Genomic DNA, 15277 nt, shown 5'->3' on the forward strand with positions numbered 1-15277 from the left:
GGAGCTATGGTGCTGTGAGACACTAATGAGGGCTATTTGGGTGAGGGCAGGGAGGTGTCTAAAACGAGTTAGAGCGTGTGTGTTCTGTGTTTGCACCCTGTGGAGAGTCTAGGGGCCTCAGGGGACAGGACAGAGATCAATCGACTGGTCCCGTTTCTAGTCTGAGGGGTAAGGGAAGGGTTGGGGATGATAATGGTGCTTCCTGCGTGTGTGTGCGTGCGTGGTGTTTGTTGTTGACAATGTGTCTCCTCATCTCTCTTCACACTCAAAACAGTCTTTCTCCTCCATTCAATACTAATTTGGTACTCTGTGAACAGCACATGTAGTCCTACGAACATTCTCATTACTAGTGATGAATGACGTCCATTTGGAGTTCTTGAGAAATAAGGGGGTTTTCTGAATAAGAACAACACAAACATTTCTCATACAATTTTGGCCAATGCTGTAAGACGACTTTGTTGTAAGTCGGCAGCATGGTATTGTAAATTGGACAAGGGACAAATCATGCTGGGAGCATGAGAGTTCTAAAGTGGGAAGCCAGCTGATGCCTATCTCTGGGTGGCAGACTGCTGACACACACACCAACATAGAGCCAGCCCAGACATCAGCAGATATCTATCTAATGAGATCAATCTGAATAAAGAAGTCAGCCAGGAGAATCACCAGACTGACTAACTATCCTCTGAAACGCTGATGATGTCAGGGAATTAAATCTACATCCATAGCCTGCCTCATCACCACAGGGTGAAGAGTAGTTAAAATCAAACCCTGCTTTGTGGTGCCGTGGTGTTTCAAGCGTTAATGTTCCTCAAACTCTATTGTACTATACATTTTAACAGGAATTTTAACATTCAAACAGCAGAATCATTATCAGTGTGTCAACACCAGGGGTTAAAGTTATCGGTTATTGGGCCCATTTCTGGAGGTTGAAATTATATTTTAGATGGTGTCAACATCCATTTTATTTTCATACATTTTGGAGTAGAATGTCCTTCTCAGTAATGTTCATGAAAGTTATCCTGGGGAGGACCCCGGACCCCCAAAGCAAGAGGAATGGAATTGGTCAAATTCACAGTTTAATACATGTACAAAATTATCCTCTTTCCCTAAAAGTATGATGGTAATGGCTTTCTTACATGAAAGGAGAGGTTAATTTGGCCCCAGACAATCCATCTGAGATTGCCCGGATCTCAGTCCCATTGAGCACGTCTGCGACCTGTTGGATCGGAGGGTGAGGGCTAGGGCCATTCCCCCCCCCAGAAATGTCCGGGACCTGTTGGATCGGAGGGTGAGGGCTAGGGCCATTCCCCCCCCCCCCCCCCCCCCCAGAAATGTCCGGGAACTTGCAGGTGCTTGGTGGAAGAGTGGGGTAACATCTCACAGCAAGAACTGGCAAATCTGGTGCAGTCCATGAGGAGGAGATGCACTGCAGTACTCAATGCAGCTGGTGGCATCTTTTTTTGCTGAGTTTATATATATATATATATATATATATATTAACGAGGATGTTGTCTTCTGTGGCTTAGGAAGCCTTTAATTCCATATATATATATAATCTTCTACTTATCAGTATGAGAAGTCTTTGAAAATGAATGCACTCTTTTTGATTATTGAATTGTAATTGTAATTGACTTCCTTTTAGAATTGAACCCCGCCCTGGTGTCACCAGTAACTGTGCAACAGAGAGGTTTGCGACACACACCGCAGTGCCAGGGGTACATGCACACACACATATAACAGCGTAAGCACATCACCCACAGTGGCTGTTGACAGGAAGGAAGTAGGGCAGGGCCAAACAGGAAGTGGGGATTGTGACAGGTGTTGATGAGAGGAACATGAGGGAAAGGGTGGGGGCAGTCAACTCTTTATCTTGTCCTTTTGAAGAAAGGAAATGAATAGAGCCTGAAAAGAGGACTATAAATAGATAAACATGGTTCTTTTGAAGTGTGTGTCACTGTGTATGTGTGTTTGTTTCCCTGTGTGAATGTGTTTGTCGGTGTGTGTGTGTCACTGTGCATGTTTGTCACTGTGTATGTCTGTGTCACTGTGTGTTGTGTGTAATTGTACTCGGATTAAGACCAACCCAGCTGGAGACAGAATGGCCACCCCTTAGGGTGCCATCTGCAAGGGGCTACTAACCCATTGCCTATCACAGATGAGAAGCTGTAAATGACGCACACCCATCCCTGTTTCCTTTCTTCAACACATCAGGCAGTCCAAAGTGTTGCCTGCCTTGTCTGCAGATGAGAAGTGTAGTAGGGAAGCAGGTGGCATGAATCAGCCCTGTGATGTTGCCCTGCTTAGATTAGTGTCTGTGTTGTGTGCCTGTGCCTACCGGTGCTGCCCAGCCCTCATTAGTGAGATGAGGGCAAGAGATTGAAGGCCAGAAAGCTGGAACTCCTATGCCAGATGCCTCCTATTCCCTTTTAGGGACATGTGTGTGAAGGGGCGTTACTCCCATGGCGTATTAAAGGGTAGGTAGCATAAACGTACCCAGATGTAACATATGGATTTGCATTAGTATACACACCAAAAGTCCCAATGCAAAGTTACACCTCACTTTTCTATTTTTGCTGGACTTCTAGGAAGAGTTCCTCTGTCCAGTGTCTGTTCTTTTGCCTATCTTCATTTTACATTTTTATTGGCCAGTCTGAGATATGGCTTTTTCTTTGCAACTCTGCCTAGAAGGCCTGCATCTCGGAATCGCCTCTTCACGGTTGATGTTGAGACTGGTGTTTGCAGGTACTATTTAATGAAGCTGCCAGTTGAGGACTTGTGAGGCATCTGTTTCTCAAACTAGACACTCTAAAGTACTTGTCCTCTTGCTCAGTTGTGCACTGGGGCCTCCCACTCCTCTTTCTATTCTGGTTAGAGCCAGTTTGCACTGTTCTGTGAAGGGAGTAGTGCACAGTGTTATACGAGATCTTCAGTTTCTTGGCAATTTCTCGCATGGAATAGCCTTCATTTCTTGGAACAAGAATAGACTGACGAGTTTCAGATGAAAGTACTTTGTTTTTGGCGATTTTGAGCCTGTAATCGAACCCACAAATGCTGATGCTCCAGATACTCTATTCCAAACTCTATTCAGCAGTTTCCAGCTATAATAGTCATTTACAACATCAACAATGTCTGCACTGTATTTCTGGATCAATTTGATGTTATTTTAATGGACAAAAAAGTGTTTTTCTTTTAAAAACAAGGACATTTCTAAGTGACCCCAAACTTTTGAACGGTAGTGTATATGTACGCTGAGTGTACAAAACATTAGGAACACCATCCTAAAATTTTGTTGCACCCCCTTTTGCCCTCAGAACAGACTCAATTTGTTGGGTATGGACTCTACAAGGTGTCAAAATGTTCCACAGGGATGCTGGCCCATGTTGACTTCAACGCTTCCCACAGATGTGTCAAGTTGGCTGGATGCCCTTTGGGTGGTGGACCATTCTTGATACGCACGGGAAACTGTTGAGCGTGAAACGCCCAGCACCATTGCAGTTTTTGACACACTCAAACCGCGCCTGGCACCTACTACCATTCCCCGTTTTAAAGGCACTTACATCTTTTCTCTTATCCATTCACCCTTTGAATGGCACACATACACAATCCATTTCTCAATTGTTTCATGGCTTAAAAATCTTTCTTTACCCTGTCTCCTCCCCTTCATCTACACTGCTTTGAAGTGGATTTAAGTGACATCTTTAAGGGATCATAGCTTTCACCTGGATTCACCTGGTCAGTCTATGTCATGGATGTTTAGTTTTTTAAATGTTTTTTACACTCAGTGTATTTTATACATTATCTAGGTGCAATTCTGTTCCCTTCGATACTGAACAGCAGTAGAGACCTAGTCCTGATTGTCCTGTTGTCTGTTTGATCGGCCCTCCCCTTCCTCAGAGAGTACTACATGTGTTTGATGTGATCCGGGCCTATCATCCTGTTCTTTGATCGGCCCTCCCCTCCCCTCAGAGAGTACTACATGTGTTTGATGGGATCCGGGCCAATCCTCCTGTTCTTTGATCGGCCCTCCCCTTCCTCAGAGAGTACTACATGTGTTTGATGGGATCCGGGCCTATCCTCCTGTTCTTTGATTGGCCCTCCCCTCCCCTCAGAGAGTACTACATGTGTTTGATGTGATCTGGGCCTATCATCCTGTTCTTTGATCGGCCCTCCCCTCAGAGAGTACTACATGTGTTTGATGGGATCCGGGCCAATCCTCCTGTTCTTTGATCACCCCCCTCAGAGAGTACTACATGTGTTTGATGGGATCCAGGCCTATCCTCCTGTTCTTTGATCGGCCCCCTCAGAGAGTACTACATGTGTTTGATGGGATCCTGGCCAATCCTCCTGTTCTTTGATCGGCCCTCCCCTCCCCTCAGAGAGTACTACATGTGTTTGATGTGATCCTGGCCTATCCTCCTGTTCTTTGATCAGCCCCCCTCAGAGAGTACTACATGTGTTTGATGGGATCCGGGCCTATCCTCCTGTTCTTTGATCGGCCCTCCCCTTCCTCAGAGAGTACTACATGTGTTTGATGTGATCCGGGCCTATCCTCCTGTTCTTTGATCGGCCCTCCCCCTCAGAGAGTACTACATGTTTTTGATGGGATCCTGGCCTATCCTCCTGTTCTTTGATCGCCCCCCCCCTCAGAGAGTACTACATGTGTTTGATGTGATCCGGGCCAATCCTCCTGTTCTTTGATCGGCCCCCCCCTCAGAGAGTACTACATGTGTTTGATGGGATCCGGGCCAATCCTCCTGTTCTTTGATCGGCCCTCCCCTCAGAGAGTACTACATGTGTTTGATGTGATCCGGGCCAATCCTCCTGTTCTTTGATCGGCCCTCCCCTCAGAGAGTACTACATGTGTTTGATGTGATCTGGGCCAATCCTCCTGTTCTTTGATCGGCCCTCCCCCCTCAGAGAGTACTACATGTGTTTGATGGGATCCGGGCCAATCCTCCTGTTCTTTGATTGGCCCTCCCCTCAGAGAGTACTACATGTGTTTGATGGGATCCGGGCCTATCCTCCTGTTCTTTGATTGGCCCTCCCCTCCCCTCAGAGAGTACTACATGTGTTTGATGGGATCCGGGCCAATCCTCCTGTTCTTTGATTGGCCCTCCCCTCCCCTCAGAGAGTACTACATGTGTTTGATGGGATCCGGGCCTATCCTCCTGTTCTTTGATCGGCCCTCCCCTTCCTCAGAGAGTACTACATGTGTTTGATGGGATCCGGGCCAATCCTCCTGTTCTTTGATCGGCCCCCCCCTCAGAGAGTACTACATGTGTTTGATGTGATCCTGGCCTATCCTCCTGTTCTTTGATCGCCCCCCCCCTCAGAGAGTACTACATGTGTTTGATGGGATCCTGGCCTATCCTCCTGTTCTTTGATCGCCCCCCCCCCTCAGAGAGTACTACATGTGTTTGATGGGATCCGGGCCAATCCTCCTGTTCTTTGATCGGCACCCCCCTCAGAGAGTACTACATGTGTTTGATGTGATCCGGGCCAATCCTCCTGTTCTTTGATCGGCCCTCCCCTCAGAGAGTACTACATGTGTTTGTTGGGATCCTGGCCAATCCTCCTGTTCTTTGATCGGCCCTCCCCTTCCTCAGAGAGTACTACATGTGTTTGATGTGATCCTGGCCTATCCTCCTGTTCTTTGATCGGCCCTCCCCTCCCCTCAGAGAGTACTACATGTGTTTGATGTGATCCTGGCCTATCCTCCTGTTCTTTGATTGGCCCTCCCCTCCCCTCAGAGAGTACTACATGTGTTTGATGGGATCCTGGCCAATCCTCCTGTTCTTCGATCGGCCCTCCCCTCCCCTCAGAGAGTACTACATGTGTTTGATGTGATCCGGGCCAATCCTCCTGTTCTTTGATCGCCCCCCCCCTCAGAGAGTACTACATGTGTTTGATGGGATCCGGGCCAATCCTCCTGTTCTTTGATCGCCCCCCCCCTCAGAGAGTACTACATGTGTTTGATGGGATCCGGGCCAATCCTCCTGTTCTTTGATCGGCCCCCCCCTCAGAGAGTACTACATGTGTTTGATGGGATCCGGGCCTATCCTCCTGTTCTTTGATCGGCCCTCCCCTCCCCTCAGAGAGTACTACATGTGTTTGATGTGAGTTCCTCTTTAAATCTAAGAGGACAAAACCCACCGAAGATTAAAGACACTCTCATGGGTAAAGGTCACCCCTCGCTGAAGATTAAAGATACTCTCATGGATAAAGGTCACCCCTCGCTGAAGATTAAAGATACTCTCATGGATAAAGGTTACCCCTCGCTGAAGATTAAAGATACTCTCGTGGATAAATGTCACCCCTCGCTGAAGATTAAAGATACTCTCATGGATAAAGGTCACCCCTTGCTGAAGATTAAAGATACTCTCATGGATAAAGGTCACCCCTCGCTGAAGATTAAAGACACTCTCATGGATAAAGGTCACCCCTTGCTGAAGATTAAAGATACTCTCATGGTTAAATGTCACCCCTCGCTGAAGATTAAAGATACTCTCATGGATAAAGGTCACCCCTCGCTGAAGATTAAAGATACTCTCGTGGATAAATGTCACCCCTCGCTGAAGATTAAAGATACTCTCATGGATAAAGGTCACCCCTCGCTGAAGATTAAAGATACTCTCGTGGATAAATGTCACCCCTCGCTGAAGATTAAAGATACTCTCATGGATAAAGGTCACCCCTTGCTGAAGATTAAAGATACTCTCATGGATAAAGGTCACCCCTTGCTGAAGATTAAAGATACTCTCATGGATAAAGGTCACCCCTCGCTGAAAATTAAAGATACTCTCGTGGATAAATGTCACCCCTTGCTGAAGATTAAAGATACTCTCATGGATAAAGGTCACCCCTCGCTGAAGATTAAAGACACTCTCGTGGATAGAGGTTACCCCTGGCTTGCCAGCTGTGTGTGTGCGCTCATGCTTGCCTCAGCTGCTATTGCACAGTGTGTGTCCCTCTTAGGGTGTGTGCAGTCGAGCCCATAGAATGTGTTGTTTCCTCATTTTTCTGCCCAGCCCTACAGTCCAACAGTCCTACAGCCCAACACAGTGTGTTTTCACAGTCACCCTGTCTTTCATTTCCTGGGGTGGGTGGGTGGGTGACACACTTGTTTTAGGCCAGCAGTATGGTGATAAGTTATTTTACATTTACATTTAAGTCATTTAGCAGACGCTCTTATCCAGAGCGACTTACAAATAATCTTTAGATGGGTCTTTTGTCACGTTAAGAACTTCCTTAGTCTTATTACCACAGACAATAGATTATAAATAAGTTTGGTTTAATTTATTGACTGTGTGTGGTCTGGAGAATGAATAGTTCAGTATATATGCCATTTAGCTGACGCGTTTATCCAAAGTAACTTAGTCATGCGCGCATACGTTTTACGTATGGGTTGTCTTGGGTATTGAACCCACTATCCTGGCGTTGCAAAGTGCCATGCTCCACCATCTGAGCTACAGAGGACCCCCATGCAGTATCATGGTAGTGTCGAAAGGGGGTATTGAATGGTAGTGTTAAATGGTAGTGTGTAGCAAGATGGCACCGACAGAGATGGTCGCCTCGCTTCGAGGCCTTAGGCCTTAGGCTGCATCTATGCACTATTTAGTTTTTTTATGTATTATTTCTTACATTGTTAGCCCAGAAAATCGTAAGTGTTATTACATACAGCCGGGAAGAACTATTGGCTATAAGAGCGACTTCAACTTACCAACATTACGACCAGGAATACGACTTTCCCGAAGCGGATCCTTTGTTCGGACCACTACCCAGGACATTGGATCTAATCCAAGAGGCTGACCCAAAACAATGTCGCAGAAGAGGTAGACGGAGCGGCCTCCTGGTCAAACTTCGAAGGCGTGCACACCACCCACCGCTTCCGAGTATATTACTCACCAATGTCCAGTCTCTAGACAACAAGGTGAAAGAAATTAGGGCAAGGGTTGCCTTCCAGAGAGACATCAGGGGTTGTAACATACTCTGTTTTTTCGGAAACTTTGCTCTCTTAGGATATGTTGTCGGAGTTGGTACAGCCACCGGGTTCTTCATGTGTCGTGCCGACATAAATAAACATCTTTCTGGGAAGAAGAAGGGCGGGGCTGTATGCTCCATGATTAACGACTCATGGTGTAATCATAACAACCTACAGGAACTCAAGTCCTTCTGTTCACCTGCTCTATAATTCCTTACAATCAAATGACGACCATATTATCTCCCAAGAGTTATTGTCCCCCTCAAGCAGATACCCCAGATGGCCCTCAATAAACTTCACTGGACTCTATGTAAACTGGAAACCATATATCCTGAGGATGCATTTATTGTAGCTGGGGATTTTAACAAAGAACATTTGAGAACAAGGCTACCTAAATTCCATCAGCATATTAATTGCAGCACTTGCGCGGGCAATACATTGGACCACTGCTACTCTAACTTCCGTGATGCATACAAGACCCTCCCCCGCCCTCGCTTCAGCAAATCTGACCATGTCTCAATTTGCTCATACCGTCCTATAGGCAGAAACTCAAACAGGATGTACCCGTGACTAGAACCATTCAACACTGGTCCGACCAATTGGAATCCACGCCTCAAGATTGTTTTGATCACACGGACTGGGAAATGTTCCCGGGCAGCCTCAGAGAATAACATGGATTTATACACTGACTCTGTGAGTGAGTTTATAAAGAAGTGCATTGTAGATGTTGTACCCACTGTTACTATTAAAACGTACCCTAACCACAAACCGTGGATAGATGGCGGCATTCGCGCAAAACTTAAAGCGCGAACCACCACATTTTAACTATGGAAAGATGACTGGGAATATGGGTGAATATAAATAGTGTAGGTGTTATTCCCTCTGCAAGGTAATCAAACAAGTGAAATGTCGGTATAGGGACAAATTAGAGTCGCAATTCAACGGCTCAGACATGAGACGTATGTGGCAGGGTCTACAGACCATTACGGACTAGAAAAAGAAAACCAGCCATGTCACGGACACCGATGTCTTGCTTCCAGAAAAAGAAAACAACTTCTTTGCCCGCTTTGAGGATAATACAGTGCCACCGACGCGGCCCACTACCAAGGACTGCGGTTCCCCCCCCAACCCTTCTCCATGGCCGACGTGAGTAACTCAATTAAACGTGTTAACCCTCGCAAGGCTGCTGGCACAGACGGCATCCCTAGCCGCGTTCTCAGAGCATGCGCAGACCAGCTGGCTGGTGTGTTTACGGACATATTCAATCGCTCCCTATCCCCGTCTGCTGTCCCCACATGCTTCAAGATGGCAACAATTGTTCCTGTACCCAAGAAGGAAAAGATAAGTGAACAACAACATGACTATCGCCCCGGAGCACTCACTTCTGTCATCATGAAGTGCTTTGAGAGACTAGTCAAGGATCATATCACCTCCACCTTACCTGCCACCCTAGACCTACTTCAGTTTGCATACCGCCCCAACAGGTCCACAGATGATGCAATTGCCATCACACTGCCCTATCCCATCTGGACAAGAGGAATACCTATGTAAGAATGCTGTTCATTGATTACAGCTCAGCATTCAACACCATAGTACCCTCCAAGCTCATCATTAAGCTTGAGGCACTGGGTCTCGACCCTACCCTGTGCAATTGGATCCTGGACTTTCTGATGGGCCGCCACCAGATGGTGAATGTAGGAAACAACATCTACACTTAGCTGATCCTCAACACTGGGGCCCCACAAGGGTGCGTTCTCAGCCCCCTCCTGTACTCCCTGTTCACCCATGACTGCGTGGCCATGCACACCCCCAATTCAATCATAAAGTCTGCAGACGACACAACAGTAGTGGGCTTGATTACTAACAACGACAAGACAGCATACAGGGAGGAGGTGAGGGCATTCGGAGTGTGGTGTCAGGAAAACAATCTCTCACTCAACATCAACAAAACAAAGGAGATGATCGTGGACTTCAGGAAACAGCAGAGGGAGCAGTAGTGGAAAGTAAAAGTAATGTCAAAAAAGTAAAAAGTAGTGGAAAGTTTTAAGTTCCTCTGCGTACACATCACGGACAAACTGAAATGGTCCACCCACACAGACAGTGTGGTGAAGATGGCGCAACAATGCCTCTTCAACCTCAGGAAGCTGAAGAATTTTGGCTAATTTGTTTTGATTTTCCCATGATGTCAAGCAAAGAGGCACTGAGTTTGAGGGTAGGCCTTGAAATACATCTACAGGTACACCTCCAATTGACTCAAATTATGTCAATTAGCCTATCAGAAGCTTCTGAAGCCATGACATAATTTTTTGGAATTGTCCAAGCTGTATAAAGGCGCAGTCAACTTAGTGTATATAAACTTCTGACCGACTGGAATTGTGATACAGTGAATTATAAGTGAAATAATCTGTCTGTAAACAATTGTTGGAAAATGACTTGTGCCATGCACAAGGTAGATGTCCTAACCGACTTGCCAAAACTATAGTTTGTTAACGAGAAATTTGTGGTTGAAAAACGAGTTTTAATGACTCCAACCTAAGTGTATGTAAACTTCCGACTTCAACTGTATGTACATGTTCTTATTCCATCCCTTTAGATTTGTGTGTATTCGGTAGTTGTGGAATTGTTAGATTACGTGTTAGATATCACTGCACTGTCGGAACTAGAAGCACAAGCATTTCGCTACACTCGCATTAACATCTGTTAAGCATGTGTTTGTGACCAATAAAATGTAATTTGATTTGGATTTCTCCCCTGGACTACAGCATTGATCAGCAGGGCAGGCATCCCACCCTGACACCAGCAGGTGTCAGTCACTGACAGACAGCCTCTGCCCACACCCCCAAATCCCCATTTCTCAGATACCACTCTGAACTTGGTGGCCTGAATCCTATAGGGCAAAGTTGGCACAGAGGGTATTTTTACTGCACTCTCAAAGATATTTGAGCTATATACATTTGTTAAATAGTCATCGAGAGTGTGGTGACATGGATTCGTCATTGGTAGAATTCATTCTAATCCTTGTTAGAGTTCATCTACATTTTCGGGAGTAAGTAGCCTTTTCAATGATCTCATTGGTTGTGGCTCAGCTCTTTCCAATCAGAGAAGCAGCACCCAAATGAACAGCCTACCACATACCACAGACATAGCGGGGCAGGATGGGAGTGAGGGTGTCGTGGGGGTGAGGTGTTGTGGTAGCGGTAGGGGGACCCAGGGGTACAGGGCTGTTGTGGTTGGGGTGGGGGTGGATGATGCTATGAGGGAAGCTGGGGCAGGGCAGGGTTTCTCTCTCTTAATATCAAACATAGCAAAGATCCACTGCACTGCCAGAACCTGACATCATCATCAACCCTCTCAACTCCCCTTCTAGACGGAGTGTTCCACCCTTGAATTGGAGCATCCCAGTCCCCTCCCTGACAACTGACAGCCCTTGCTGCTTTCCTACTAAATTCATCTACTTCATCATCATCCTCCCCCTTCACCACTTCTGTGTCTGCTATGATTGTCAAAACGCTGGGGAATACGATTGGCCCATTTCACCCTCTGTTTCCCCCTAATGAGAACCTTAAAGACTGCGATGCATCAATATTTCACAGCTCCACGGCATCATCTGAATATTTCCTTTTCATTTGGCCCATTCCAGGTCTTTGTTTATGCCTGCCAGACAGTACAGTCTCAGTACAGTCTCAATACAGTAGGAAAGTAGGGAAGTCAGCACATTATAATATCACTCAGGCTCATTACAGGCAGAGTGAGGGATGGAGAGAGTTGGGTTGCGTAAGTAAGCAAATGGATCTCCCCTCTCTCTCTTTCTATTTTGTCTCTCTCTGTCTCCTTCTCCTCCCATGTGGATTAATGCTGACCCACCACAGTGTCTTTCTCTCCATGTTTCTGCTGAGTGTGTGGGTATTAGACAGTGCTCCCAAGCGATCGCTAAACGCTGTCTGCCTCCTTGGGACTCCCACAAGCCTCTCTCTCACTTTCTTCACCTCTGTCTTCCTCTATTTTCCAGTTCTCTATCCCTCCCTCCCCTTTTTCTCTCCACAGTCATTGGGCTTAGCATAGTTCATATGAAGGGGGAAGTTGGGCAGTGTGCTAAATCAAATCAAATATAATCAAATCAAATCAAATTTTATTTGTCACATACACATGGTTAGCAGATGTTAATGCGAGTGTAGCGAAATGCTTGTGCTTCTAGTTCCGACAATGCAGTGATAACCAACAAGTAATCTAACTAACAATTCCAAAACTACTGTCTTATACACAGTGTAAGGGGATAAAGAATATGTACATAAGGATATATGAATGAGTGATGGTACAGAGCAGCATACAGTAGATGGTATCGAGTACAGTATATACATATGAGATGAGTATGTAGACAAAGTAAACAAAGTGGCATAGTTAAAGTGGCTAGTGATACATGTATTACATAAGGATGCAGTCGATGATGTAGAGTACAGTATATACGTATGCATATGAGATGAATAATGTAGGGTAAGTAACATTATATAAGGTAGCATTGTTTAAAGTGGCTAGTGATATATTTACATCATTTCCCATCAATTCCCATAGCAAAGATATGCTGCTGGGTTGTGAATGATCTAATTGTGCAGGTCTATGACAAAGGGTTTGGGTCTGAGGCTGGGCAGGGCTTGCTCATCAGTCTGTCAGACATGGTAATCTGTCTCCCCCAGAGGAGGGCTGGAGTGAGTCCTTCACATATCCACCGCCGCTCTCTAGAAATGATCACTCATCTGCCTACTGAATATTTAGTGTCTTTGTGTATGAGGGAGGATGGGTAGGATTTATAAGCTTGTTTCAAGCCCAGGGCTTTTGTTTATGCTGTATCGAACTTGACTAACTTCACAGGCTGTTATCGGCTGATCAGTGCAGAGTGTGTGGTTTGTATGTATACTTGTATATAGATTATACATCTGTAATTGTCTTTGATGTCTATACTTAATGCGTTTTAAGTCATTAACACAGTTTTTGCTTTAATAGCGATTTTAAGTCTGTATGCCACATCTATTGGATATGGTTTGTGTGTAACCATCTCCTTGCTGTATGTTAAGTCTTTTAACCCTGTCTGGGCTGTGTAGATTATAGTGTTTAACCATCTGTGTGCTGCGTCCCCTGCAGGTGGATGAGTTGTATGAGGTGTTCTGTATCCAGAGGATGCTGAGAGAGGGAGCCAGTAAGATGAAGCAGGCCTTCTCTGCCTCTCCCTCCACCAAGGCCACCAGAGAGAGCATATTAGAGGTCAACCGCAGATACAAGGAGTACACAGAGGTATGGATGGGTGGATGGACCCACACATAAATCAGCCTGTTCACCGGCATTATACAATCACCCACTAAGATCGAACACAGCCTGGTGTCAAAGTTCGTCTCCAGTTGTTTGTGTTTGAGCTGATCAGTCTCCTTTCCTCCCCAGAATATGAGCACGTTTGAGGTGGAGCTGGAGAACTTGTTGGGGGAATTCCATATTAAAATGAAAGGTAAGACTGAGGCCAGGGGAACTGCTGTTAGTGTAGACTGAAAAACAAACAAGCAATGATTTCACTGCTCAATTATCTCTCTCACTCTCTTTCTTTCTCCCAAACCCCTTCTCTCTCTCTCTCTCTCACCCCCTCGCCCCTCTCTTTCTACTACCCCACCCCCTCTCGCTCGCTGCCTCACTCACTCTCCCACCCACCCCCTCTCTCTCTCTGCCCCCCTCCTCTCTCTCCTCAGGTCTTGCTGGCTTTGCTCGTCTGTGTTCAGGAGATCAGTATGAGGTGAGATTAATTAATATAAGACTTGACTCTCTCTTTCTCTGTCTTTATCATTCCTAACAGGCCCTCCCTGTATCACAAATAGACAACTATATCTTTCCCAATCTGCAGACTGCCTCGAAAACGGCACTTATAAATATATAAAAACAACCGTTTCTTAGCTTATATCCTTTTCCTTGACCCTGCATCTATCTTTAACCTGTATCTTTCTCTCACCCCCCTCTCTTCCTCCTCTATCTCTACCCATCTTTATCCCTCTCTGCCCTCTCTAAATCTCTCTTTGTTTCTCTCTCTCCCTCCCTCCCTCCCTCTCACACCTCTGTTTCCTCCCTCCCTCCCTCTGTCAGATCTTCATGCGGTATGGTCGTCAGCGCTGGAAGCTGAAAGGGAAGATAGAGGTGAACTCCAGACAGAGTTGGGATGGAGAAGAGATGGTCTTCACGCCCCTCATCACAGACCTCATCAACATCAAAGTACAGCACAATCCGTCAATCAACCAACCAACCAATCAACCAATTAATTATATTTATGAAGACATTATTAAGTCAACGTGCTTTATAGAACCCAGCCTAGAGTACAGTAACCCAGCCTAGAGTACAGTGACCCAGCCTAAAGTACAGTACAGTGACCCAGCCTAGAGTACAGTACAGTGACCCAGCCTAGAGTACAGTACAGTGACCCAGCCTAGAGTACAGTGACCCAGCCTAGAGTACAGTGACCCAGCCTAAAGTACAGTACAGTGACCAAGCCTAGAGTACAGTACAGTGACCCAGCCTAGAGTACAGTACAGTGACCCAGCCTAGAGTACAGTACAGTGACCCAGCCTAGAGTACAGTACAGTGACCCAGCCTAGAGTACAGTACAGTGACCCAGCCTAGAGTACAGTACAGTGACCCAGCCTAGAGTACAGTACAGTGACCCAGCCTAGAGTACAGTACAGTGACCCAGCCTAGAGTACAGTACAGTGACCCAGCCTAGAGTACAGTACAGTGACCCAGCCTAGAGTACAGTACAGTGACCCAGCCTAGAGTACAGTACAGTGACCCAGCCTAGAGTACAGTGACCCAGCCTAGAGTACAGTGACCCAGCCTAGAGTACAGTACAGTGACCCAGCCTAGAGTACAGTACAGTGACCCAGCCTAGAGTACAGTACAGTGACCCAGCCTAGAGTACAGTACAGTGACCCAGCCTAGAGTACAGTACAGTGACCCAGTCTAGATAACAGTACAGTAACCCAGCCTAGAGCACAGTGAGCCAGCCTAGAGCACAGTGAGCCAGCCTAGAGCACAGTGACCCAGCCTAGAGCACAGTGACCCAGCCTAGGGCAGTGGAGTTCAGTCCTGGTCTTGGGGAACCACAGAGTGTGCAGGCTTTTGTTCTAGCCCAGCACTAACCCACCTGAATCACCCTCTAACTTCCTGTCTTGACGGAGCTGAACAGGTCTAGCCACTCACATCTTGGTGGGCAGTGTGACCTTACTTCCTTTCTCTGGTCCAATTAGCTCTAACTTCCTGTCTCTTGTCCAA

At 46.3% G+C, this 15277-nt stretch overlaps 1 protein-coding gene across 5 annotated transcripts in view; it reads left to right on the plus strand.

The window, feature by feature from the left end:
- The window catches only part of LOC115128651 (rho family-interacting cell polarization regulator 2), an 85476-nt gene that overhangs the window by 57801 nt on the left and 12398 nt on the right, over positions 1-15277 (plus strand). For all 5 annotated transcript variants that reach the window (XM_029658706.2, XM_029658707.2, XM_029658708.2 and 2 more), the window contains exons 7-10: positions 13118-13267; positions 13412-13475; positions 13711-13754; positions 14099-14224. In XM_029658706.2, the coding sequence (XP_029514566.1) occupies positions 13118-13267; positions 13412-13475; positions 13711-13754; positions 14099-14224 (384 nt within the window). The remainder of the gene's footprint in view (positions 1-13117; positions 13268-13411; positions 13476-13710; positions 13755-14098; positions 14225-15277) is intronic.

This window comes from Oncorhynchus nerka, linkage group LG4 (genome assembly GCF_034236695.1).
Source record: "Oncorhynchus nerka isolate Pitt River linkage group LG4, Oner_Uvic_2.0, whole genome shotgun sequence".
NCBI classification, from domain to species: Eukaryota; Metazoa; Chordata; class Actinopteri; order Salmoniformes; family Salmonidae; genus Oncorhynchus; species Oncorhynchus nerka.